General features: G+C 45.7%; 1 protein-coding gene across 3 annotated transcripts; it reads right to left on the bottom strand.

Moving 5' to 3' along the window:
* Nucleotides 1-431: 431 nt before the first annotated feature.
* Nucleotides 432-24,050, bottom strand: NDNF (neuron derived neurotrophic factor). 3 transcript variants are annotated; one of them, XM_065837954.2, is made up of 4 exons: nucleotides 23,635-24,050; nucleotides 4,553-4,750; nucleotides 3,403-3,527; nucleotides 432-2,487 (listed from the first exon to the last, which is right to left on the bottom strand). In XM_065837954.2, the coding sequence occupies exons 2-4, from the start codon at nucleotides 4,747-4,749 to the stop codon at nucleotides 1,094-1,096; spliced, it is 1,716 nt and encodes a 571-aa protein (XP_065694026.1). In that variant the 5' UTR covers nucleotide 4,750; nucleotides 23,635-24,050; the 3' UTR covers nucleotides 432-1,093. The 3 variants fall into 3 exon arrangements, with proteins under 3 accessions (XP_065694026.1, XP_071664196.1, XP_071664195.1); XM_071808095.1 differs by lacking the exon at nucleotides 23,635-24,050 and adding an exon at nucleotides 23,095-23,143; XM_071808094.1 differs by lacking the exon at nucleotides 23,635-24,050 and adding an exon at nucleotides 10,859-11,086.
* Nucleotides 24,051-25,864: the final 1,814 nt, after the last annotated feature.

Here is a 25,864-nt window from a genome sequence, read left to right as displayed (position 1 = left end):
CACAAAAAAAGCCCAACAACTGGCTCTCTGGTGTGTTATTTGTTTGAATTGTGTGGTCTCTCTAAGTCAGACTGTGAACTCCTTGCAAAGTTCTGGTGGCACTCACAACCACAACCAAAAAGGATCCCTTCTCACCTGGGACAAATGAAGCTCCTCTGTGCTCTCCTGTTCCTTTGGTGCTTTTATCACTGTAGACTGAGAGCGTGCCCCAAATAATGCCCCTTCAGTGGCCTGCATTCCCTCATATCTTTTAACCACTAACTCAGTAACTTCAGTAACTCTACTGGACTTCAGTCACCTCGCCCAAAAAGATGAAGAACAAAAAAGGCACACATCCTAGCTGAATTCAGTTCAAGTTTCAGAAAGCCTTTTTTGTCCCTAAGTCTGTTTGTCCCCTTAGAATGTCAAGAAAAAAAAAAAAAGAAACAATATATAATCTAGCATTTTTAATTTTATATACAGGAATATAACATTATGGCAACTTTTTACATGAAATAATACAGTATTTAAACATGAAAATCAGCTAGGTAAGAATTTACATTAGCAATGAAACTGCTTCATGTGCAGCCCAGTTAATACTTAGTTTAGATCTGTATTTTAACAGGGACAGATTTTAATAGTTTACAATCATAGAAACATAAACATTTAAAACAAGACTCTATAAAATAATTTACAGAAATCCTATCATCTATGCTGAGTGAAAGGGTGTATCGTCTGTGTGCTTGGTGTGTGAGCAACAAGGTGGATGAACAATTTATCTCAGCCTTTTAAGTATAAAATAATTTAGAAGCAGTTCATGCAATATGGACGCAAAGGAGTGCAAGTTCCTTTGGGGTTTCCTGCTACCTTGGACATCTACTGAGCATCACATGTGGGTCACCGGACACATGAGAACACCATTGCCAGACGCTACCAGAGAGCACCAACCTCAGTTCCTCCAAACAATTACTTATGTAAACATAAATATACAAGTTGATATCTTTTCTACACAGTACAAATACAGGTCACAACTTCTCAGCTGTGCAAGTAGTCAATACCTGGAAGTAGGATAATGTTCAGACCAGAGTTCCATATATTTCTATGTACAAGGTCACTAACAGAACTTCCTTGTTTTCACCAGTTTGCTCTGATATTTCACGGAGTGCCCGCCATGCCCTATCACATAAACGTCCAGCAGGTAGGACTTGCCGGGCTGCAGGCCTCTGATTGTCTCTGTGGTCACTGCTTTCTGGATGTTCTGGCTGTGGAAGTATTTACAGAGAACCTTTTCTGATTTCTTCCTCGTATCTGGACCCAAGCACTGGTTCTGCTCTCTCTTCTTCTGCTCTTCATTGTAATTGTCATCCACTTCCCTTTTGTAGATGCAGAATTTGTTTCTCTCCTGTGTCCCCAGCCATGCCACCGTGACTGAAGAACACGTGCGGAGCTTGTCAAAGGCTTTGATTCGTGTATCTTCAGGAAGAGAAGGAAATGACTGTTTGTTAGGCCTTGTTGTAGCCAGGACCTTCAGCATAGAAGCACCTTTTTTGCTTCCCTTCAGCCTAATGAGATACTTAGCTTTTGCTTTTCCTCGAAGCTGGAACTGCCGCACACCCTCCACATTTTGAGACAAGACAAGTTTTCCATCTCTCCTCACTTGGATCTGAACAGCATCCAGGCATGAATGAACAGAGAAGGTGACTTTTTGGTGAGATGAAACAGGAGCAAATCGCAGAAATTTGGCTCCTTTCCTCTTGATGAATACATCTGTAACCCTGCCATCCTTCAGTTCAACTGTTTTCTGTTTAGCCTCCTCCTTCGTTCTGGCAAAGGTGCCAATGTACGCAGTGCTCATGTTAGTGTTGGTGTTTACTGCAAACATGTCAAAGTAGTACTGCGTATCGGGCTTCAGGTCAGACACTGTGAAGACGTTCTTGTTCCCCATACAAACTTTATGCAGATCAACTCTCGGCTTTGAGAATGTTTGCCTCCCAAACTTTGATGATGATTTTAGGAAACCTCGTTCTTTGCCAGAGTTGTTGTCTGAGGGGAAGCCAAAATGGGCAAAGTCAAATGGACTGAAATCCAGACCTGGTTTTGGAGCCATCATGAAGGCATCATCGGAACTGAGCTTAGCTTCCACAGCACAGAGGCTTTTGAAATTGTGTTCTTTATTGATGACAATGCAATACTGAATTGGCTGTTTCAGTAAGGAGGCGGTGGGACTTGGCTTCCATGCCAGTGTCACTGTTGTACGTCCCAGAGAAGTGACGTCGATTCTGGGATCATAAGGTAATTCAGGATAAGGTTGGTCTGATTCCGGAGTAGTGGTTGCATACACTTTAAAATGTGTGTCCTTCTCTGTTGACAGCAGATCAAGTTGGTACAAACCAGATGGGGAACTAGAGGACACAAAATACTCGACGTCGTTGCCTTTGTAAGAGAACAGCTCTGTGCCTTCCTCATTAGTAATCTGCTGTTTCTGTTGCTCAAGAGGTTCTGGTTCACCTAGATTACAAGCAAAGAAAAGCATTCATAGACACAATCTGCCAATATGAGAAAATAAAACTCCAACAGACACTTCTACATAAAACACAAAAGTGAGACAAAAATGCAAGGTTTTGTCTTCTGAGGAAGATGTAACCAATACTTCTGTCAAACAGGAGAGGGAGACTGGTTTGGCACTCAGGTTAAAATGAAATGCAAAAGAAATTGCACCTGACCAGGATTAAGGGAGGCTTGTGGGTGGTAGGTAATACCCTCCACTAGACTACTTCAAGCATCCAGCTTGGGGATGCCATACAGTTCCCCAGGGGGAACTGACCCCACTGCCCATTTCTGGACTTGGGCCCTTAGCTTTGGTCCTCCAAGTCCCTCCAAAGCCATGTGCCTAAGCAAGGTGAGGGCCAGAGGTGTGTATATAATCCCATGTGGTGTGTATAACATTTAGCACTTCTGTGACAAGCAGTGGAATCCTGAGACCTTTTCTCTCCTGAGCAGCAATTATACAGCTATTTCCAAATCAGCTCCACGTCTACAGATGAGCCCCCTCAGAGGGGCAAGCTCAGCCCTGCTGCAATGCCAGCCCTGTCTCTTCAGTTCTTATCTTGTACAAACAGCTCACAGCAAAGCCCCCATGAAGCCAAGTTACTCTGGGCAAAAAGTTTGTTGTGGGAGCATTCACTGCACTCTGTAACTATAACCTCAGCTTTTATTTTCTTTGCAGCTCTTTTCCTTCTCACACTGCTATGTGCTGCCAGTTTCCTGCACAAAGGCAGGACGGGCTGACGATCCAAACAGCATGAGGCCATAAAGATGGGCCTGTTGCAAGATGGCATCACACTGAGATGGGTTTGAGGGGCTTCAAATCCAGGAGAAAAGCAGTTCTTTGAGGTGCAAGGAAATTCATCGATGGTTTGTTACCTGAACCTTCTCCACTGGTTTCCTCTGGGAGCTCTTGCACGCTCAGTTTCCACTCCAGAGGGGCATCGCACGGTGTCACTGTCACTGCTAAGGGAGTGTTGTCCTCTTCAACCACAAAGAAATACCTAGGGGAAGGTTAATAGACCCATAACATCAATAAATCCTGATGGCAGCCAACCATCAAGGACTGACTTGACATGATCAAGTTTGATCCTGGTGGGGCAACAGGACAAAAGCATCACTTACAGACAAGTGTGTGTAGAGGGAACGCGGAAGGGACAGTGGGCAAGAGGTAAGGAGGTGAGGGGAATCCACCCACTGACACAGTGCTGCAGAGTTCATGCTTTGCTTGTCAAGACATGGCAGAGGGTTTTCTGGCCTCTTGCCCTCCCCTCCATCAGCTGCACTTTTTACCCCTACACCAACAATATACAGTACAAGTGGTCACCAAGGTTTACTTGAGGGAAGCATGACCTTTCCTGGAATTTCAGTGTATGCACTTCAAAACAGGACACACATTTTATGTTATGTCCAGGTAAGGGCCCTAGAAGCACATATAGAAACATATACATTCAACTGTCCCCCCCACTTACACCCAAGCTCCCCATGTTATTTACTACAAAATATTTCTCACCAATGAAGACTTGAGGTGTCTGATATGAGGACAAAGGTGATAATGGTGGTCTTCCCTGAACTCTTTGGAGCCTCAGGTTTTCCCCAGTCTAACCTCAGTATTTTCTGACCCACAGGGCTGAAGCTGGAAAGTGGGGAATTCAAAACAGATGGGCTTAACCTGCTTCTTTAAAGCTCAATATGAAATAATGAAAAGAAACAAGTGTGGTGGGGTAAACCCATAGTTTCTAATTTTCTTCCTGCTCCTTTTTCTTCCAGACATGGTTAGTGGCTCCACTTCAGGGAACTTCTGTGGTTTTTGGGAGCTCTGGGCTTATCCCATAAATTAAATAAATTGGATAGACCCACAATCAGAGTCCAGATTGGAGTGGAGACTCATGTAATTACTTACTTCACCAGACAGAGCTCTGGCATTTGTATTTTTGTGACTTGGATCCAATATTGACTTCAAAACACTCAGTAAATAAAGCTACTGTTTTCGAAGTACAACTTCTTCACTTGATGCAAACAGAAATACCTTTTAGGGGTGTCTCGGAAGAGGTAGCTGCTAATTTCAGCTCCATCTGGGATGACTGATGAATCATGAAAAAACGCTTTGTCCCGGATCTGCATTTGGAAGAGCTCCTCATCTCTGGTAGGTAACTTCTGGGGCCTCGAGCTGAGCGGCAGCAGCAGCAGCAGCAGCGGCAGTGGTGGGCAGCGCAGCAGGAGCATCCTACAGCAACGACAGGGAGTCCCACCTGAGGAGAGCTGCACCATGGGCAGCAGGAGCTGCCACCAACCACTCTCATGCTGGTGGGCAAGAGCCTGGACAAGCACCCACTTATTTGTGACCCGTGGTCACTGACTCGGCTGGCTGCACACTCATGAAGCTCCTGCCAGCAGATCTACTGCTGCTGGAGAGTTTACCACCACCTCCAGCAAACCTTCATACCTAGATGCATTTCAAAGCTGTAGAGCACAGGGACAGTTTAGAAAGGAGATAGGAGCCTGGCAAGTCTGCTCCACTGCCAAAATGCAGGCATAACTACAATAACACAGCATGCACTTTGTGCTTGTATGGCACCTTCACTGTACTGCCATACAAGCACTGGGAATACATAAGGACTAAGCTTGCGTCATCACAGCACATGCACAAAGTATGCAAATAAGATTTTTCCGTCTTGAACTGTAATTGAAAGCAAGCTTATGCACTGGTTTCAGATTGGTATCTCTCCCTCTCATGAACAAAGAGCAAAAGTTTTCCACATACTTCGCTAGAGCTACAGTTGGATGTTTTGCCATAGCAGAAATATTAATAGAACTCGCTGGACATGGGAGCTCTAGTAAGCACAGAGCAGATGGAGGCTACATTGCCTTCACTCTCCTAAGGAGATTTTGGTTGGACCTCCAAAAATCCTTTGAAAAGTAAATATTTCCAGTGAAATTGTTCTTTATAAAAGATAGTGAATTAGGAAAACGTGATATAAACACACATATTCAAAGCACATTGGTATTAGCATGCAATTCAGCAGGGTTTAATCCTCAAGTCTGATGGGAATTGCAAAACACAAAAGCAGAGAATCCTTTACAAATTAGGCACAATAATTCATAATCTCAACCTTTTATTATTATGTCTACAACTAGGTCAGTAATTACTACCCTAAGATATACAGTGGGACAGGCTAGAAATCTCCTTTCAGTACAGTAGATGATCTCATACATAATGGCTCTAGCTGGGGGGTTGGGAGGGAAACAAAGCCCATTTCTGGTATGAGTATTGTGAGTTTAAACTGCCAAATGATAACATTTTTTAAAATTAGAAAAAATATTTTAAGACCACTGCCTAAACTGTGTTAGCCACTGGCTTTGAGGAGAAGCACAATAAAAGCTGAGTTGGCAGGAACAGTTTTATCTTGTTACTTGGCTGAATGTGAAGTCATGCACCAGTCCTTATACTGCAGTATAAGTTGAGTATGGCTTTATAACAAATCATTTCTTTCTGCCTTTAAGATTAAATCTGCTGTTGAGATTGTTGGCTTTGTTTTATCTTCCACTCTGCTTGACCTTTCTCTAATCTTTTATGTAGAAATAGTAAATAGAAAGCTCCTTGAGAAGTGGCATGATGTAGTATAAGACAATAAAATTGCTCTTCCACTTCAGGCAGCTCATGAAAATATAACCAGGTGCTCCTGAGGGAAGCCCCAGCAGCCTTCTCCTTCCCTCTCCTGTGGCTTTACTTTCCAAAAACCCAATAGGAGCCACCTGCAGCAACCTGCTGGAGGCCAGTGTGGTCACAGGTTGGGACCTTCCTTCCCACCCCAGTTTAAGCCCTCCAGCCCTTCAGGATCTTGCAGCAAGATCCCCTCCTCAGCAGCCACAAAATTCTCGCGTGCTCTCTCACACCCTTCTCTTTCTGGCGGCAAGTTGCCAGCAGCCTGTCAGCCCCTGCCCCTCTCATCATCACTGTGTCCCCACCAAAACTCACTGTGGGTGCTGGTATTCCAAACGTGGGAATACGCTGCATGGGGTCCCATCTACTTTTTCACCCCAAATTTCTGACAAAAATATTCCCAAATCCCCCCTCTGCTGTCTCCAGCTCCCCTTCCACCATGTGCAGAGAAGAGGTCACAGCATCTGTCTGTCCCACAGCCCATCCTGCGCCCCACATGTCTAAACACAGCTGTTCAGGTGCAGGACAGCAGGTCTCCTGACACCAGCAAGGCCCACTGAGAGCTAGTTTCACCCTCTATTGCTTCCTTTGCCTATAACATCATCATTATTTAATTGCTTCTACCATCAGTGGGACAGGTTCCCCCACACTCACCCCCTTCCCTCCTCTCCTACCATCCCTGGCCCCGTTACTTCAGTTCATTCCCATCCCACTTTTGACTGTTACCTCCCAATCTTCTGTCCAGCTTGGCCCCTGTCCTTCAGCTCTGTATTTTCCCACACAAACAAGAAACTGCCAATGCAAGAGGGCAGAGAAAATATGTAGCAAATCCCGACAACTATAAGCCACCAGTGACACATACTGAAAACTCCCTTGCCAGAATGCAATTTTATCTTCACCTCCTTTTGCTTTCACCTTCCCTCACAACAAGGGCTGCTACACCTTCCTGAGCTTTCTCACTCCCTTACTCACTGCACATTTGCATCCAGATCCTTCCCTTCCTGAGTGGAAAACCACAGGAAAGATGGAAGCGAATGCCTGAGGTTCACCTGGCAGAGTTTCCCCTGCAGCCATGTCTCAGGTGGGCAGGTGACTGTGGAAAAGCCCCATGTCCCTAAGAGTGTGCAGCAAGCATGCCAGGGAGCCCCACAGCCAGCTCACTGGTCCCCATAGCACACCCGGCCCTGCTGTCTCCTCAGGTTTCCAAAAGTTATTTTGCAGTTCGAAAAGGCTGCATCCTTATTTATTCTGCAACAACCTCGCAACAGCAACATACAGCCGTATTCCCTCATTCATAGGGTTTGTAGTGCCTCATGTCTGGCACTCACAGGTCTCAAATTGTGCGTTTCATCGGTGTTTGGGATGTTTTAATAACAGGTTAGTGCAGTGCTCTGCCCTAAGGAAGGGAAAGGAGTAAAGGGATTTACCTAAGACATGCAATTGTTAGTTAGAGTTAAATACTGACTTGGCTCTCCCAGCGTTTGTCAAAACTTATCCCAACCAGGTCCTGGCTTAGCTTTTGATGACAACAGGCATATTTCCTCAAATTCAGACTGAAGTGTTGATACTTATCAGCAAAGTTAATGACATTTGACCTTTTGGAGCAAAGATCAAAATACTTGCTGACTTGAGTCACTGAAATCAGCAGAAACCTCCTCTCACATAAGGCAGGATGAGTTTTGTGTGCTGTAACACAATGTTTATTGACTTTTCAGGTATTATTGTTGGCCAACAGGGAAGAAATTCTTTCCAACTTAATCACAACAGTTACAGGAGATTATTTGGTTAGGTAAGAAGCACTGACACTTTCAGCAGACAGCATCCTCCACATGAACCCCTTGAAACTGCAATCTTGTATATTCCCATAGTCTGGTCCAGCACGATGTAACCTCTATTAAAATAAACGATTTTTGATTACGGGACTATCAAGGCTAAACTTCATTTCTTAAATAATTTCACTAGCTAATCCACTTTAAAAACTCTTGTAGACAGCATTTCTGTCCCCAGTAACAACTGCAGTGTAGCAACAAGGTACAGATGTGTCTCTGATTCCTGAATCTAATTGTAAAAACAGTTAAGCTTAAAAATAACCACAAAAGATGCATGAAGGTTTGTTCTGAGATCCCTGCCCAGCACCCCCAGCCCACTCCATACATTAAACAGCTTGCAAAATTGTCAGATGTTAACACAAAAGTTTTATAATCTTTGTTCCTTTACGAATTAATAGGATTTTGAGTGTTTTCATTTTCACACATCCAACCTCAGAGGCTTAAAATGGGTCCAATTTTCATGCACGACACTTCCCAAAGTGAGACACCTCAACAGCAAAGAGGCATCTAAAACTGACTCACAGGTTTTGAAAACCATGCTGTCAGTGTCACAACACCCTTTCACGGCAGTTAATAAACAGGCTTTTTTTTAGGTTTGGTTTTTTTTTTTCAGTGCACTGATTATAATTTGGCTGAGTTTTAATCTAAATCCTCTATAGTCTACTCACACAAAACACCAAGAGGAAAGCAAAAAAATAATTTATGTGTCCCATGTTCTTTTCTGGGCAAAGACTTTGACAGAGTCTGCCAGAAATGCCCTTGCTGGCTGTGAGCATATGAATTCATACTCTGCCACCCAGCCTTCGGAAACTTCCAACAAGCGATTTGTTGTCTCAGTGTGTCGTGGTCCAAGCTGGTTTTATTCTAGAAGCCAGGTACAAGCTGAGGCCTAAGCGCTGCCCTGTAAAGCCATACAAATTACGTGAAATATGCGGTGTGATTTTTTGTTCTCCAGACTATGCCACCTCCTAAATGCCTTTTACTCCCCTTTCTACAAGTTTGTCTTGTTTTCTTTTCTTTTAAACTCAGAGTCAATATTTTATTGATATATTCCTGCTGACTGGAGGGATTTGCCTGTTGTTTATCACTGAATTCTAGAGAGCGCCAAAGTAAACAGTCCTAAGTGAAATAATAAGCACCGTTTTCCTTCTCCAGGATTGCAAAAGTGCCCTCTAATGGCACATCTTTACCTCTCACTTTTTCCCCAAACTCTAAACCGAGTCTTAAACCTGAGCGGCAAAGGTAAACCTCCTGCCCTGTCCTACTGGGTGAGGCTGGCGCTTGCTTCAGGGTAAGGAGAGGGGGAAGAGCGGAGGATAAGGGACAAAGCTGGCAGTGCTACTGGTGACACCTGGCATGAGGAGAGGGACAGCTTCTCAACCTGACCATACCAGGACAGCGACCTTTCCTGTGCCGCTGAAGAGGAGGGAGATAATCGGCAGCAACCACAAGTGCATCACGAAGAGAAAGGTAAAAACCCGCCACAGCTTGGAGAGCCCAGGATGGGACCGCAGGCACAAACCCGCCACAGCTTAGAGAGCTCAGGATGGCACCGCAGGCACAGCAGCTCTCGACCAGCAACAAGGGCTACACTGAAAAACATCCTTGAGAAAATATGACTTGCTTGCATATTCTTCTGTTTCAAAAAGAAAGGAAAAAAGGGGGCTCTATTTTCTTCCTTTTCTACCTTTTCTATTTTTTCCCCATTCTCCTCCTCCCTCCTGCAGACAGACTGACTCACTTTGGGAAGCCAGGCTGTGAGCAGGGAGCACCCAGGGGTCCCCCTCTCCTCCCTGGCAGGGCTGCTCCCAGGCTGGCTTCCAGCGGGACAGGACACCTGGTTTTGCCCCACTGGGCACAGGGCCACTGAGCCTGGATAGGCTGCATGATGCTGGGGCAGCAACAGCCATGGCAAGCAGCCAGGGCTTCCCATCATTTTAACCTGGAAGGTGGTGGCACTGCCCCAGGGGAGCAGCTCCTGGGCTGCACTGCTCCTCTGGACACACACACCAGTAGCAACAGCCACACTTCGGAAAACGGTTACTTAATAAACCTACTTGTATTCATCTAAGAAGATCAACAGATCAAAAATGCATGCTGTACTTTTGGAGTGGGATACAAATTACTTTCAATACCTGAAAATTTACCACCTTGCCAGAAGTTGGTTTTGTCCTTCAGAAAATATAAACAAAAGCAGCAATCTGGTCATTTTTAAAATTTGAGCTATAAGTGTGTATGTGAAAATTATCATTAAATTGGATCATAGATTTGATGATGATTGCAGTTCATTCCTTCCTTCTGAAGGATTTATACTGGGGTAGTGAGCCTTCCTGACCCTTCCAAAATCCCAAGTACACAACCACTCTGTCTGGTCTTCAAGACCTTTGTGTAGCTGCAATTATAAGGAGAAATGGTGAATAGAAAGGCATTTGCAACTTGCTTAGTTTCCAAGCTGTGGGACAGGCAAATCAGCTGGAGCTGCAGCAGCACTTCACACCCTCCTCCCACAGGCTGTGGGATCAGGGAGGTGGGTGAATCCTCAACCACAGCCAGAAAAGGGGTGGCCTCAGAGAGAGCCTGCGGGGTGCAGGGTCTGCAGCAGCCATCAGGCAGGAGCACCCCAGCACATCACAGCACTGCCTGTGCACGCTGCCATTAGACCTGACCAGCAATACATACCTGGGAGTTCTGCTGCACTGTTTTGTTTGAGATAACATAACTTAATTTTTATTTTACCAATCAAGTCTTGGGTATTTTCTCTCTACTCTAAGCAAGCAGCTTTTTTTCCAGCAAAATACAGTACACCAAAGCTGATAAATTAAATTTAGTAGAAGAAGCTGACCTGTCAGCAGTTGCACAGGGTGTACCCCATGACATATCCGAGCCTCCTCACTTGCATCCCATCACAGAAATCCCACCCAGAAAGTTGAGAATCCATTGTTTGGCTGCTTGGAAAACCAGGAATTGAGTACTCCTGTTCAGATCTCATTCTGCACTTATTTCATGCACAGATGCATGTACTCACACAAAGGCTTCACGTCACTGAATATACCCACACTCTGTAAAAAAGGAGCAAGAATATTAGATTCACCCCTCGCAATGCCAGTACTATTCACAAGTCATCTTCAAGTGCCTTGATCTGTGGAAATAATTTACTTCTCAGCTGTCTGCAGGTCACAGAGACCTGTAAAGGATTTACAATAACAAATAATAATAATAATAATAATAAAAAAATCTGAATTTCCTTGAAGTAAATGCATCTGGAATAAATAAACCCTAATGTTTAATTACAGAGAGTGGAAAGTGCATGACTGTAATTTAGTGAGGATAATTTCAAGGCACTGCCTGTGACAGTGTTTTTGTGTTACATGTCTTCTATTTTTACTGTATGGATGGTTAACTTCTTTTCTTCTTTACATCCTGTTTTTAAACTCTGGTCTATTGGGGAGGTTTTGCGTTGTTCACATTACCTATGCTGCATCTCATAATAAGTCTGTAGAATTGTCGATGTGATTTAAGTCCAGCTTCAGAAATAAAACAGCACTGTGTGACTTCTTTGACTTATTATAGGAACACTATGAGTAAAGAAACTGTGAGATTTTCCATCATAGCCTTCATTTCTGGGGATATATAACACAAATATATGCACCTTGGCATAGAGTTATCACCTCAGCAACAGAGGAGTTTGAAAGCACCCTCCAATTTCAACTGTAAGATAATTAGTTATTTTTAACGTGTAAAGAAGTAAAAATAATGCCTTTGAAATTTTACATATTTACCAGGAGCTGCTCAGTTTGTTTGTTTAGAGGGAGGCCAGAGAGGAAAAGTGAAGGTCTGCCATTCAATATTTAATATTCCCTAAGGGATCTGGAAAACATTTGGTATGCCTTGCAGCCCACTTGAAAACTTCGTATCTGGTCCTGCAGCATGCCTGGGGAAAAGCATGGATGACGCTCAGCTGCGGGAGCCTTGCCAGGAGCCCTGGCAGCCCCTCCACACCAGCCCAAAGGCTTCCCCTATGGAAAGGGGGGATGAGGAGGAACGTAGCTGCGACAGGGACACAGGGGTGTTTTGCTGTCTCTGTGGACTTTAAGGAAATATTTTGGTGTAGCACCACAGCTGGTTTGACATGGCAGCTCCCACTGGCAAGACGCTAGGAGGACAGGAGCATTTATACCCCATCATGCCTGTAATCTGTGGATTACAGCCCCCTAAATACGCACAGACACGATGGACTATAATGGTGTCTTTGAAGTTTTAAGGTCCACCATGTCAGTAATCTGTGGATTAACTGACCGCCTCTTGCAATTCCAATTCAACCCGTGATTTTTCCTTGCTGGGGGTATTGTTTTAGCAAAGTAAATCTCAGTAGTATGGAGAAAAAATCCAACTACGTAAAAATAAGACAGTATGAAGAAATAAGGGTTCATTTCTACCAAATCTTAATGATGAGTAGTGGCAACTTGGGGAGAGGTTAAATCTGAAGGGATAACATTGTAAAATGTAAAACCACCTCAAGTTAGATATGTCCAAAAGTAAACATACTTGGGGAGATACGGTATCAAAAATCAAATTTTACATGGACTATTTTGTTTCTAAACTGAGCCTTATTTATTTTTCTACTTTTAGTGGAAACAGATTCAACTCTGATTACACCGAAATGGCTATCCTGGAGCTGGTGGTAGCTGGATGCTTCAAAAAAACAGCTGAGCCAGGAGATGCCATTTGGGACACTTGAGGAAATGCCAAGTAGATTTTCTTCTTTTAATCGAAGACCACACATCAGCACTTGTCTCCTTCACAGCCATCTCGACCCATGCATCTCGTCGGTGAGTGTCAAAACCAAACAAACAGCAAGCCCCCAGCAGTCTCCATTACAATGCTCAGTTGTTCTCTTGCAAGGGGATGGCAGTGGCACAGGAAGGGATGATGCGCTTGAACCCTGGGTGGCAGCCAGCTGCCGGCTCATCCCCCATGGCGTGCTCCGCTACCCTCTATTGCTCTGGCACAGGCTGGCCTGTGTCCTTACCATCATACCTATTCACCCTCCCAAGCCCCTACAAAATCCCTGGGAGACTGGACATTTGCTCATAGAGATGGCAAGCGTCACAGCATGGGTGACTGGTTTCAGCTCTACCACAGGAAACACTGATTTCAGATGCCTGACTCAAAGCCCAGCTCAGAGAAGGGGAATGTTTTCCATAGTTTCAGCAGGGTTTGAGCCCCAGTAGGAGAAATAAGATAAAAGGCAGAGAAATCTTAGTTTGCACAACTGCAGGCCATTTAAGATAACCAACCCTGAATGCCACGCAGCTCTACCACAAATCTTTCATCACAAGATCTGGAGGTGTTTTATAGTGGAGAGTAATTATTACCCCCTTGTTACAAGCAATAAAAGTGGGGCAGCGACTTTCCTTGTTCAAGGAAATCCCAATATAATCCCTTCCTTTAATCATAAAACAATAGCTACTTTCCTCGGCCAAGTCACTCCGCCTTCAGCACAGGTCTCTGAGTGCGTGTTGCTCTCTCTCCATAATGAATTTCAGCAAGGGGATTAGCAGGGAGGAAAATGTATGAACAATTAGAAATTACAACCAACACAAGTATGTTGGTATTTGCTATGAAGTTTCCCACTGTTTCCCTGGAATACTTTTGAATGACATTATGAGCAACTGCCCTTGCCAAAACCCACGAGGGACAGGGATGACTGAAGTGTCAGGGTCTGATGAAGAGCAGAACGGTGGTGTAAGAGTAGAATTGGGGTCCTCACATCCTGCTGTCACATCCTCAGACCACCAGGGCTTACAGCTGGAGGTCAGAAAGACCTTTGTAAAGTGCTAAACATAACAACAAAGTCATTAACTGCATTAACTACCACAAGAGTTTAAGTTGCTTGAGCAATTCCTAAGGCCTGGGGAATACCCCAGGTCTGGCAGCTGCTTGTGGCAGACAAGGTGTTTGTTACAGAGGAGAAAAGCCGGGGCTGGCACAGGGCAGGGAGCTGGGGAAGAGGCAGCAACAGGCAAGGGGCTGTGGGTCACCTGCGCACAGGCAGGCGCATGGGGGAGCTGAGCCCTCAGTGGCCCCAGCAACAACCACAGCACTCACATTCTGTGGAAAGCTGTGCTCTGAGCACGCTGGAATTGTTTGCATGCTTCTTCCCTTCTGCTTTTTGGTGTACAACTGAAAAAGGGAAAATTGCTGACTACTCTGGAACCCGTTTAAGCACGCAGAGGCTGTTTCCCTCAGCTTCCATCAGACATGCAGTTTTCTTCAGCGTCAGAAACACCACCACACATGTACATAGGATTACAAGCCACAGCCAGCCAAAATACATTAGTATTCACACCAGCTTCCCTACCTCTACACAAAGTTTTCCTGCAATGGGTGCTCAGAAATTCTCAATTTTACCATATCTTTCTTTTTACTGCAAAGTGTTTCTCAGTGCTCCCAGTCAAACCAGTAACGACCACCACCGCCAATGCCTGCAGCATCACGGAGGTAACAGCAGCTCTCCAGAAAGCCACACTGCAGCTGTGTGAGCAAAGCAGGACAGCTGCACCAGTAATAACCCCTATGATGGTGTTTGCACCCAACAGGCAAATCTCTAAGTTCATTCCTGCGCTGCTGGCAGGAGGGTGTCCCACAGGCACTTATAGTGCTGGGAGATATGTCGGAGCAAAGATACAGCAACAGGAACTCACATAGAAACTAGCAGACATCCATCACCAGAGGCAATTGTAAGGCTGGATTCTAGGCTTTTTCAATCCAGGAACATTCGTAGTTAACTAGACAATTTAGATAAACAGAGGAAAAACTTTTTTTCTGTTGTATTCTGTTCTTTCCTATATTTCTTCGATCTTAAACTTATTTCCCCTGCATTGCTTTCAGTTACATCCCAATCATGTAAAACACATCCTCAGCTGACTTCAAAGGAGCTATGTCTTTTTCTGCTAAATTGGGAGTCTAGTCCATATTACCTATGACTGCAGTAATACATGTAATGCTGACACATGATCCCCTAAAATTTCTACTTTCTTAATTATCATCAGAATTCATTTTTTTCTGATTGAATTTACTGTCCAAAATTAGATTCAGTTTTGACATTATCTACCTTCAGCTTTGAAGGCGTGCAAGGGTAATCTTGGGCCCTACAAGTCCCTAATGAAGCCTTAAGGTGCTCCCTCATAATGATTTGTTATGTATCACAGTAATTCACAGATGTTGGGTCTAATTTTCCCTAGTTGGAAAAGGGTTGCTGAAAACATGTAAACATTTGTCAAGTGTTTGAAAATGGAAAGTATCAAATGTAGTGCTAAAGATATTGATATTTACATATTTCTACTCGCACAGTGTGAGTTAGAGCTAGCAGACCTTATCCACAATTACAGCACCAAAGACTTTCTGAGACCCAGCATGAGTATCATCCCCCACGCTGATCTCCACCGTTCCTAGAAAGCAGCACACAAAGTTCCTTAGTCGCAGCATTAGCTTTGGTGACTTCCCCAGAGGCTGTGGCAGCTGAGAATACACAAGTGAACCACTTCACAGTGGGACGATCAGCCTCACCATGACTTCTGAATCTCACTGAGAAAATCAGCTCTTTCACACACTCACTTCTATACACTGCATGGGTTGGGAAAGGAAAAAGCAGGAATGTTCATGCCAGTTATATTTTGCCTACTGGCATTTATTTCCTTAGCATCCTGATCTAAAAGACACAGATTCCTGTAGAGGGCAACTCAGTAGATTAGTAAAAATTGTTAGCAAAAGATGTTAGCTGCTCCAAATTTCTCGATGTATCTACCTGCAGTGACCCCCTGCAGTGCCTGTCACTTCCCACCAGCTTGAGAGAAAATCTGAACTTCTCCTTCCCCCAACAGCCTGACCTTTACACAGAGAATTGGGCAGGATTCATCCTGCCCAAATCTGTGCATGGAGGCTCTGGCCCTCATTCCCTAATCCTCCCACTAGCCACAGGGACAAATGACAGCAGCAAGTGTGGCCCACACTGATGAGAGAGTGGGGCCCCTTGCAGGAGGAGAGCATCTATATGGTGTGGGATGGCTCCCAATGTTACTCAAGGCTGTTGTAGCTGCTGAGAAGCAGATGACAGATTTGCAACAAGCATGGCCAGGCACTCGAAGAGCTATGGACCCACACAGCCCATGTTCCTGCCCTGAGCTGCCCAGTAGGCACGGCAAGGGAGCGGTCAGCCAGAACCGTTGAACATCTCCAGAGCAAATGAACCACACAATGGAGAAAGGATTTGCCTCCAAAGGACGAGATCATACATGCACAGAAAGACGGCGAAGCATGGCCACAGAGATTAGCTTCTTATTGATTGCTGCCACAGGTGAGCCTATGGTCAGAGTGACACATGCATCTGTCTGAAGGGCTTGCAAGACATTGTGAATCCAACCACAGCTCGCCAGCCACCAGTCCATCATATTGAAGCAGGATAAGAGCGCATTTGGGAGCTGCCAGCCTGCAGGGTGGCTTTCTAATACTTTGAGGGATTTCTAAGTGGTGGACTTCTGCATGACAAAGCTGAAAAGTCTCTCCCAAGTGTGAAAAGATGGGTGCCCTGAAGGGAAGTGCCGCAAGGGTTTCAAACCTGCCAGGATCAACTGCTGAGCTGTGGTAAGGGACTTCAAACATCAGATTATTGAAAGGGTCAGTTTCAGCTCCACTCTACTGCTGGGCTGGTGTTTATTTGTCCAGACTGGCAGGTGAAAGGTTAGTCCTTTATCTAGTTACAGCGAACAAAAGCAGAGGGAACACATACAGGCACACAGGTCAGACTGTTATGGGTGAGTGGACATCCAAACAACCCCAAAGCCTTCAGACCTTCTTATGGTAACGATACCTCCTTGCTTGGCAGCAGGGAAAAGAAGGGAAAAGCAAGGAATTTCTGCACTGAGAGATGGCTGAAACACGTGCCAACGGCATTGCCTTTCCCAAAGCGGGGAGATGTGGTGAGAGCTGTGGTGTGGGACCCAGCGCTGCCTTCTGGGGCTGTCCCTTCACTAGTGACTGGAAATGCCTGTGAGATCCTTGGATAAAAGCTACTATTAGAGCACCAAGTGTCATTTCAGTATCACTGTTAATGTTGCATTATAAAGTCCAAAAAGCTGCAAATTCAGAAAAGTATCAGCTTTTCGGTGTTTTACCAATCAAGGCGTTTCAGTGAGCACAAAGGGTTTGGGCTGGAGCCAGGCCCAGGGTCTCTGCTCATGGACATGAAGCTCTTGGGTCTCACTTCACTCTGTGCATATGTGTTTCACCAAGGGACGCAAGTCGGAGTCTGCACAGTCCCCAGCTACACAAAACCACACTGAGCCCATAGTGTCTAGTGGGGGACAGCCACGAACCCAGTGAGCAAAAGATTGAGCCAGAGGCATGTTTTGGTCTCCTGGAAGAACATGTCACTGGCATGTTCAAATTTTGCATTTTCTAGTTCAAGCACTAATTGCCTGGATTTTCTCATAAACATCTTGCAGCTACTTCTGCCTAAATGAGTGGAAATTGGAACATGCTCCATAAATTAACACAGCACAGTTCTTTCCCTGAGCCTACCACCCTGCTATCACACACTTACAAGAGTTCTCTTATCTTCTGCTTTAAAATACCTGCTTAATTCAAATGCTAAATTAAGTTAAAACTTGTTCACATTATATGAAAGGCTCTTAAGACCTGCTCCTTTTTCCTGATATCTTTTTTTCACCAATTGTACTATAACAGGATTATAAAAGTTTTAATTGATTGACTCTAAATCTTCTCCACAAAATTATAACTTTCATACCTCCTAGGACTATTAAATTTTTATTTGTTTTTTCTCATTACTGAAAAATCAGTTTGAGAGGCCCTAGGGTCTTCCCCAAATAAGGATAAGATCCTATTAGCCCTACAAATCATACTCAAGTAAGTAATTCTTACTCAGGAGAAAAAGCCTGCGGGGAATTAAATGCAGATTTAGTAGCCAGAGGAAGAGAAAGACTGGGGACTAGAAACAGTTAATGCTGCTCACTAATGTTTTTCTTTGCATCCAGAGACCAGCTGGCAGCTCTGAGATACTTGGCTTTCCTGGACCATCATCATCTTGATCTGTAAACTGCTTAATTTCCATCAGGTTTCTGGATTTCAAAATGCTGAGACTGTTTGAACATAAACACATTTGCGGTAAATCTTCTGCACCTAAACAAAGTAGCGAGAGAGGGAGAGCGAGCTCACGTCTTCACGATATTCGGGTTGATTTGTAAAAGCCGTCTACCCTGGCCAGTCCCTGCAGACGTGTGCGAAGAGCCTGCAATCCCGTTGTGCCTCCCGTCTCCCCACCAACCTCGGCAGCAGCTGCTGATCTAGCACTGCTCTATTTTGATATTGAAAAAGTTAAAAGTGAGAAAGATTAAAAGCATCATTTTTCTCACACCCTAATAAAGTTTCAACCCCTTTAAAGTTACTTTTACATACACACCCCCAAAAAAAGTAATATGCTCAATTAGGAAAACAATGCTTTTCCCCTGTAAATCACAGCGGAAGTGTCAGCCTCAGTGGTGTGTCACGTTGTGAGTGTGCGAGGGTCACGCTGGAGGGGCACTCATATCCGGACTCGTGGAGGGGGAATGAAGTAGGAAAGATAAATTATTGCCTTTTGTTTTTCAGGTTTCCAGGTGCTCGCAGTAAGTACCACTGCTTCTTATCTCAGCTGTCACGCAAGCAACAAACATCTCTCCAACTACTGAATTTAATTACCCTAAAACCAGAACGGTCTCATTTGGTGTGCAACATAATGGGCCAAATCCAGGTCAAAACCCCAACAATCCTGTGCACTCCTGAGTAATGTGGGAAAAACACTGAAAATGTTGTGGTTACCTGAGCATTCGCCCCTGCTCAGGTGGAAGGACACGGCCCACTGAAAGACACCTGGCACAGGATTCACCTCCGTCCTTCTGATAACACAGGTACGTTTTTTGTTTATTGAAGCAGCCATGGACTGGGGGGCTGGGTTCTCAGAGCACTTGAATTGCCAATCACTCAAACAGCATTTAAAACCTATCCAGAAAAATGCCCCTGAGACAATCATCGCATTTTTGGTGAAGTCACAATACCAGCTATCATGCATACGAACTGAAAAAGACGACACTTTGCCTGCTTCTGACATGTCCTGTGCAACCAACATGTCCCTGGGGTGCAATCAAAGCTATCTATGCAGTCATGAGATTTTTGGTTGGTTCCTATTACAGCCCTGTGTTAGTATTTCTCTTTCTCCAGTTCAGTGGGTGTCCTCATATACTGCAAATTAGAAAATTAATTCTGAAGGAATAAACTTCTTTTTAATATTTGCTCTTAGTTTATTTCCAGTTTTAAGCACTTTCTTCTGCAGTTATGATTTATTACCCTGACCCATTTCCCAATGTGAGGGCAAATACTTCCTCTCCTAATGACATCTTGTTAAAGTTTTCAAACCTAACACGTCCTCAGCCTTCGAAGCTCCATCCATCCAAATTAGCTTGAGTCATTTTCTCAGGCAGAAACTATCCCCGTTCGATTTAACAAAGATTTTTGTCATAGAAGTAGTGTATTCTTGGTTGTAACATAAACATCTCCCATTATTTTAGCTATCACAAGGGGTTGAACTGGTAGCCCAGAGCAGCTATATAGTTTTCCACATTAATATCAGCAGTCCCTTTGAACACACTGAATAAGAAACGTGCAGTTTTCATTAGACTGCCCTTAATGCAGAAAACATGCATGTTCGGCAAGGTCGAATAGAAACCTGCCATCTCTAGTGTGGTCATCAGTATCGATTAGTAAATTTCTCTCCTGTGAAGGAAAGCCGGGGAGTGAAAAGATAAAAACCCATTTAGTAAAACAAAATAAAACCAGCTCTGGAAAGATGCAAGACCCTGAAGAAGGACTGAAATAGCCCCTTGAAAACAGTGAAGTAATGGGCTTATGGTTTTATTATTCGTATAAAGTTTAGCGACTTCAAAATGAACACGAAGCCATACAACACTTGTTATCCCACTAAAATCCATGCTGTAACTGAAGCCAGTACCCAGATGTTCTCTGGTAAAAATCCGCCACTCGCCTGCATGAAAGCAGCACATACCCTGACGTACAGTCCTGGCTTGCCTTTATCCAAACCTATTTAGGTTCTGGATTATTTTTCTAGCAATATTTTAAACTGTCATGGGAAGCATAAAAGGTGGTCTCCTACAAAACCATTTGATACCAGCTTGAAATGTAACCATTTGCAGAAATAAATCAGGATTTCTTTGTAATAAACTGTTTATTACCAGCCTTTTGGAACATAAATTTTATAAGAAAAAGCAGGGTCTGAGTTTAATAAACATCTCATCCTTTTCTACATATTTAGGCAGAAGACCCTGACACACTTCAGAGTGGAACGTCCGGCAAGCAGGCTCTATCCAGCCCTACCAAAGCCACGGGATGGGGAGTGGAAAGCCACTGCACGTCTGGAAGGCTCAAAACCACATTGAGCAGCCAAGGTGAACCCCTGCTCCTCTGGCTCCAGTAACCCACCCAACACTGGCTCCAGCTCTCAGGGCATCTCCCAGAAAAGGGCTTATTGTTTTGTTTCCTGAGGATTTCTAAGGCATTTTACATGCCTATTTTGTACATGCCAATTAAATTTAATTTAATATAAACTATCACCCCTTCCCATTACAAGGTAAGACAGATGACCCCCAAAGCTTCCAGCAAGCCCACACCACAGCTGAGGACAAACCAGACTTGAAGATACCGTTTCTGCCTCTACGCGCGGTTTTGGCTGATGAGCCGGGACGCTTTGGGGCAGCCGGGCTCTCAATCGCCTGCCTCCGAGCAGCACAGTGCTGAACAAGACCCAGGGCTCCAATTAACGGGTTACGGCACAAGCAGAGCCCCAGCACTGATCCTGCCTGCACCACCACATCCCCAGCCCAGCTCGCAGGAGGATGAGAGACGTGCTGGACAAATTGTGGCAGATGGGTCGTAGCTGCATGCCAAGAGCTTTAAACGTCGCGTGAACACCGAGTATGTGGTGAAGGCATTCGAGCCGAACAGGGAAGGCAGCATAGGCGTTACGTGATTTTGAACAGCTTGCTTGACAGTTTGCACCATATTGTATTTATAAACATTTTTGAAACCTAAACTCTTTTCCTTGGTGTATCCAAAGTAGTCATCCACAACAAAACAGGCACGCAGGGCAATCCTGCACAACTCTGCCTGACCTCTGTGACAACCTACTTAAAATCTGAAAAAAAAAAAAGGGCACCTGTTTTAATCTCTGCAGGATCATTCACGTGAGTAGCTGGTCAGCATCCTACGTGGTATTCTAATTCCCTCTGAAATTATGTATCTGATCACCAAACCCTGAACTCCCCCGGTGGGCTGTGGTGCGAGGTAACCCGCGGGCCGATGGTGCCAGCAGCACTTCACACGTGTGCCATTGCCTGTCACCAGGGAAGAACTGTCTGCTCTCACAGGCACCTCAAAGCATGATGCATCCCCAGGCAGGTGCAGGACACACACATCACCTTGCTGGCCGAATCGCAATAACACATTGAGGTGCCCACCCTCAACAGCAGAAAAATCAATGGATTTTCTGTCTGGGGCCACGCAGAAACAGGCACAGTGTGATGCACCCACAGTCCTCATCACAGAAATATGACAAGGCTGAAGTAGTTTTTCAGATGTATTACAAAGCTCTTTCAAATTAAGAGGGGGTCATTATCTGCTGATGCAGAAAGTCAGTCTGCAAGGAACAGGTATCGCTCTCCTCACAACAGGATGACACACAGCCACAGGACCCCAAATACATCCATACAGCACACACACACGATACACCACTGCACATTGTTGCTTCATCACATTCTTAATGGTCAAATAGAACATAAAATCTCTCAGTGTTTTTAAAAAGTCTTCTCTTTCAAATATTAACAAGCTTTACATTCTCAACATTACTCTAAGTACTCACAGAAACTTTTAGTGGTACTAGAAGGCTGACCTGGGCAGCTCTCCTCTTGCAGGTATGTGTTTTGCTACGAGGTAGGAAAGCGGGGCCAGGAGGACGAAGCATTCCTGACAAGAAGCAATCCAAAATGCCATTCCTAAAATAGCTAAGAATCAGCGATTTTCAAAGTAGGCTGAATAGAATCATAAAGTTCTCCTCACTGCCTTACAGCACGGCCAAGAGTGCTGCGGATGTCTAATGCCCAAGTGCTATTTTTATGGAAACCGGGTTATGGCCAAGCCAGCAGTGCCTTGCCAGGGTTACTAGCGTATAAATCACTCACCATCAGCTGCCCAGAGAGGAATTCACCCTCAAATTGCTCTCCTTTCTTCCAGTTTTACACAGATACAACTCCACCAGCTTGAACAAGCATGAAAACAGCGCACTTAAGCTGGAAGCCCATCGGAAGACAGTTCTGGGTGGGGCTGCCAACACAGCCTGGCTGTAGGATGCCCTGATGGCGACAGGCTGCCACGTTTATGTCACCGAATGTCACCTGGTATCTGTTCACAGACAGACAGCTGGGCCAGGGAGATCCGTGTATTTACACTGGCCTCCCCTCTGAGCTCGACTCCCGCAGCTCAGTCAAGCCACAAGAACAGCAATACCGTTTGTTTTAATTAATTATTGTAACTAAATGCTAACCAGATCCTTTGGTGGGGAGGGAAAGTCCAAGAGATGCTAAAAGCTTCACAGCCCACTCTCCAAAACCAGCCTCACAGAGTTTGTCTTGTTCACTTAGGTGCCCACCAGGATGATTTCCAGAGCAGTCCCGGGCAGCACGGCAGTGGCAAGGTCACGCTTATCCCTGGCACCAAGCTAACTGGCCAGAGGAAAGCCTGGCATATTAAAACTCAAGTGCTAAATATATCCAGGACAAAAACGCTCAGAGAATCACTGTTTTCCAAAAATCTGCACTAATCTACTAACCTACAAAGGTTTAAATACATAAAAGTTATATATCTGCAAGCGATTAAAGAACACTCTGAAACTATTGTCTCTGCACAGTTGAAATAAAAACACGACTCAAGCCACACGTAGCAAGTCTCGGCACTTACATCCCACTGCTGAGGTTTTCATCTACTTTTTCTGGTAGCCACTTTTTCCTTCTCCCTCCACTAAAACGAAGTGTGAAGCTAACGAAGACGGAACCGTCGCCTGCCTGGCACGCACCCGCTCAGCGGCAGCGCCCGAGCGCTGGAGGACGAGCCGGAGCTCCCGGCGGCAGCCCGGGCACTGGGCACGGGCAGCCGCTGGCTGCAAAAGGGCAAAAACGAGGAGGAAAAAAACAAACCTCGAAGGGAAGGGGAGTATCCAAGAGGAGGCTGAGGTCCTACAGACAGCATCCCGCAGACGCGCGGCAAAACAGCGCCGGGACGAGGGAGTCGGTGCTGGAGCCGCGGCCGAAGGGACCGTGCGGAGGACCGCGCGGCTGCTCCCCCGCCCCGTTTGGCCGCGTCTCGCGGAGAGGTCCCGCACCCGCAGAGGACACCGCGCCCCTCCGCCTGCACCCACCGCCCCGACGGGGCTGCCCCAGCGGAGCCCAGGAAGGGCTACGCGGGCGGCCCCGCTCCCGCGCCCCAGTATCGGTGACTTACCTTGTGGCGGCCGGTCCGGTCCGGTCCCGTCCCGTTCTGTCTCTCCCGCGGCGGGGGAGATGGGGAGAGAGCTTTTTTCTAGGAGAGCGGGTGTTTACCTAAGCCCCCGCTCCAGCGGGGACGGGCTGCAACACGGACTATGTCACGCACGTCCCTTAGCGCTTTATAGCTTCTTCCCTTCCCCACCCCTCCGCGCAAAAGAAAAATGAAAAAAAAAAAAAAGAGGAAAAAACAGGGCAAAGGAGCCGGACCCTCCCCGAGGGCACCCGCCGCCGCTCGGGGCGAAGGCACGGCCCCGACTTCGTCTCCCGGGAGGAACCGCGGCGCAGCTGAGCGCCGGCAAAAGTTGGCAGCAGCTGCGCGGAGCGGCGGCACCCAGCGCGTCTCGCTGCTGCCGCCGGACCGGGCGGCGAGGGGAGCCCCGCGGGCGCGGCCGCCCCGCCCCGCCACCGCGCCTCTCCGCGGGGGGCGGAGGGGCGGGCCCGCGGGGGAGCCCCGGCCCCAGGGGCGCCCCCGCCCCGCGCTGCCCCCCGGCGGCGGCAGCAGCAGCCCCGGCAGAGCCGCCCGGTGTGGTGCCGCGCTTGCCTCCGCTGCTGCGCTGCACGGCGAGAAGCGGCTCAACATCCATCTTGGAAGTGTTCTCCTGCCCGGCAGTCGGGACGGGTGACACGAAACCGCGTACGCAACCTCGCCCCTTCTTCCTTCTTGCGGAAAGAGGTAGCTTTCAGGCTCGGGCAGCGAGGGACTCTTTTCTTACTCTTACCTGGGAGCTGCAACGAAAAGGTGGAAAGTATCCTTTGCCGTTAAAAACAAACCCTTCTCTCTTTTCGTGTCTTTTTTGGTACATCAGTCATAAAACCGTCAGGTGCCACATAAGCTTTAAACAAGTTATTACCGGTTGCAGCTGATGGATAATTTCCCAGAAGGTAATCATTCCTTCCCTACTACTTCAACAAATCGGCAGAGGCACATATAAAATAAACCGCTCTTGTTTTGCGAGTCTGCTGAGCAAATCTGACAATGAAGCCTCGATGGACGGATGGAAATTGTCATATTCTGTAGGGTGACAATCAGTTTCACTGCGTGAAGACGCAACCCCCAAAACAGCTCATGTCTTCAGGGACGCGTAACTGTCCAGACCTCTGCTAATTGCCATTAGTTACTGCCACTTACCTCCCACTCTCAACTCACAACAGAGTAGCTGGTATATTCATTGCAAGTCAGTGAGCACTCTGCCCGAGGATCTGCACAAAGATATAAATTCACCAAAAAACCAAAAAAAAAACCAAACAAACAAAACAACCAAGATTAAGAATAAAAACCCCATGGGAGCCCACACCCAGTCATCCTTCTGTTTCCATGTCCCTAATGTTACACATTTCACAACTATATTTCTAATTTTCTGATACATTCAAGAGTAGGAGTTTGGGGAATGGAGGAAACACGCGGAAGTTTTGAACTAATTTATGCATATTTAAGGAGAACCTAAAAATACCTGGTATTTGCACACAGCATCCCAACTTCTTCCTCTCTCAACCTCCAACTGCAACACCTCAATTAAAAAAAAAAAAAACTGCAGCAAGCTACACGTGCTCTCTTCTGCTGCAGAAGACACAGAGGTTCAATCTTCCAGAAATGCAAGAATCTGACTACTTAAGAAAGCCAAAATTAGTAAAGTATATCCAGTGCAACATCACCAGTTTTTCCCCAAGCCTTTGGAGAGAGCGAGAGCTAGCAGAGAGGGATGTGCTCAGGTGAAGGGAGGCAGCTGTGAGGTCCTATTCCTGGCACAATGGTGTTCTGTAGAGCCTGCAGAAATGGTTGGCTTCGGTTTGAGGTCATTAGAGGTAAAATATTGCTACCCAGCCAAAGAGCTCTTGAGACTGTGTGCTTTACACACAGGCAAACCGATTATTTTTAACCCGAGGACAGTTTTAGTGCTATTGTTCTTAGAGGGTATTACTGTTTATGATTTCAAGGGAAGCGAGATGACATCCTTGGGATATTATTTACTGAGGTATGTGAATACTGACTCCTCTGCATACAGATAACTCTCTTTTGGATGCTTGCAATTCCAACTCTATCACACCTGTAAATCTCTATCATGATTTAAAGCAAAGCACAAAGCAACTCCCAGCCAGAGGAACCATTAAAACGCTTTAAGAACAACGTTCACCAGTCTTAAAATTTACAAGGTATAAAAATATTAAACACAGATATGGAAGGTGGA

The sequence above is a fragment of the Patagioenas fasciata genome, chromosome 4 (genome assembly GCF_037038585.1).
Source record: "Patagioenas fasciata isolate bPatFas1 chromosome 4, bPatFas1.hap1, whole genome shotgun sequence".
NCBI classification, from domain to species: Eukaryota; Metazoa; Chordata; class Aves; order Columbiformes; family Columbidae; genus Patagioenas; species Patagioenas fasciata.
The sequence above is the reverse complement of the archived record's forward strand: the minus strand, read 5'-3'. Positions and strand labels throughout refer to the sequence as shown.

Excerpts from the sequence above, each read along its gene's own strand:
- NDNF (XM_071808094.1), bottom strand. The coding sequence starts at position 10,893 with ATGTCATGGGGTACACCCTGTGCAACTGCTGACAG. Across the intron at positions 4,751-10,858 it reads CCCTGTGCAACTGCTGACAG|GATGCTCCTGCTGCGCTGCC; the intron begins GTCAGCTTCTTC and ends TCGTTGCTGTAG. Across the intron at positions 2,488-3,402 it reads AACCAGTGGAGAAGGTTCAG|GTGAACCAGAACCTCTTGAG; the intron begins GTAACAAACCAT and ends CTTGTAATCTAG.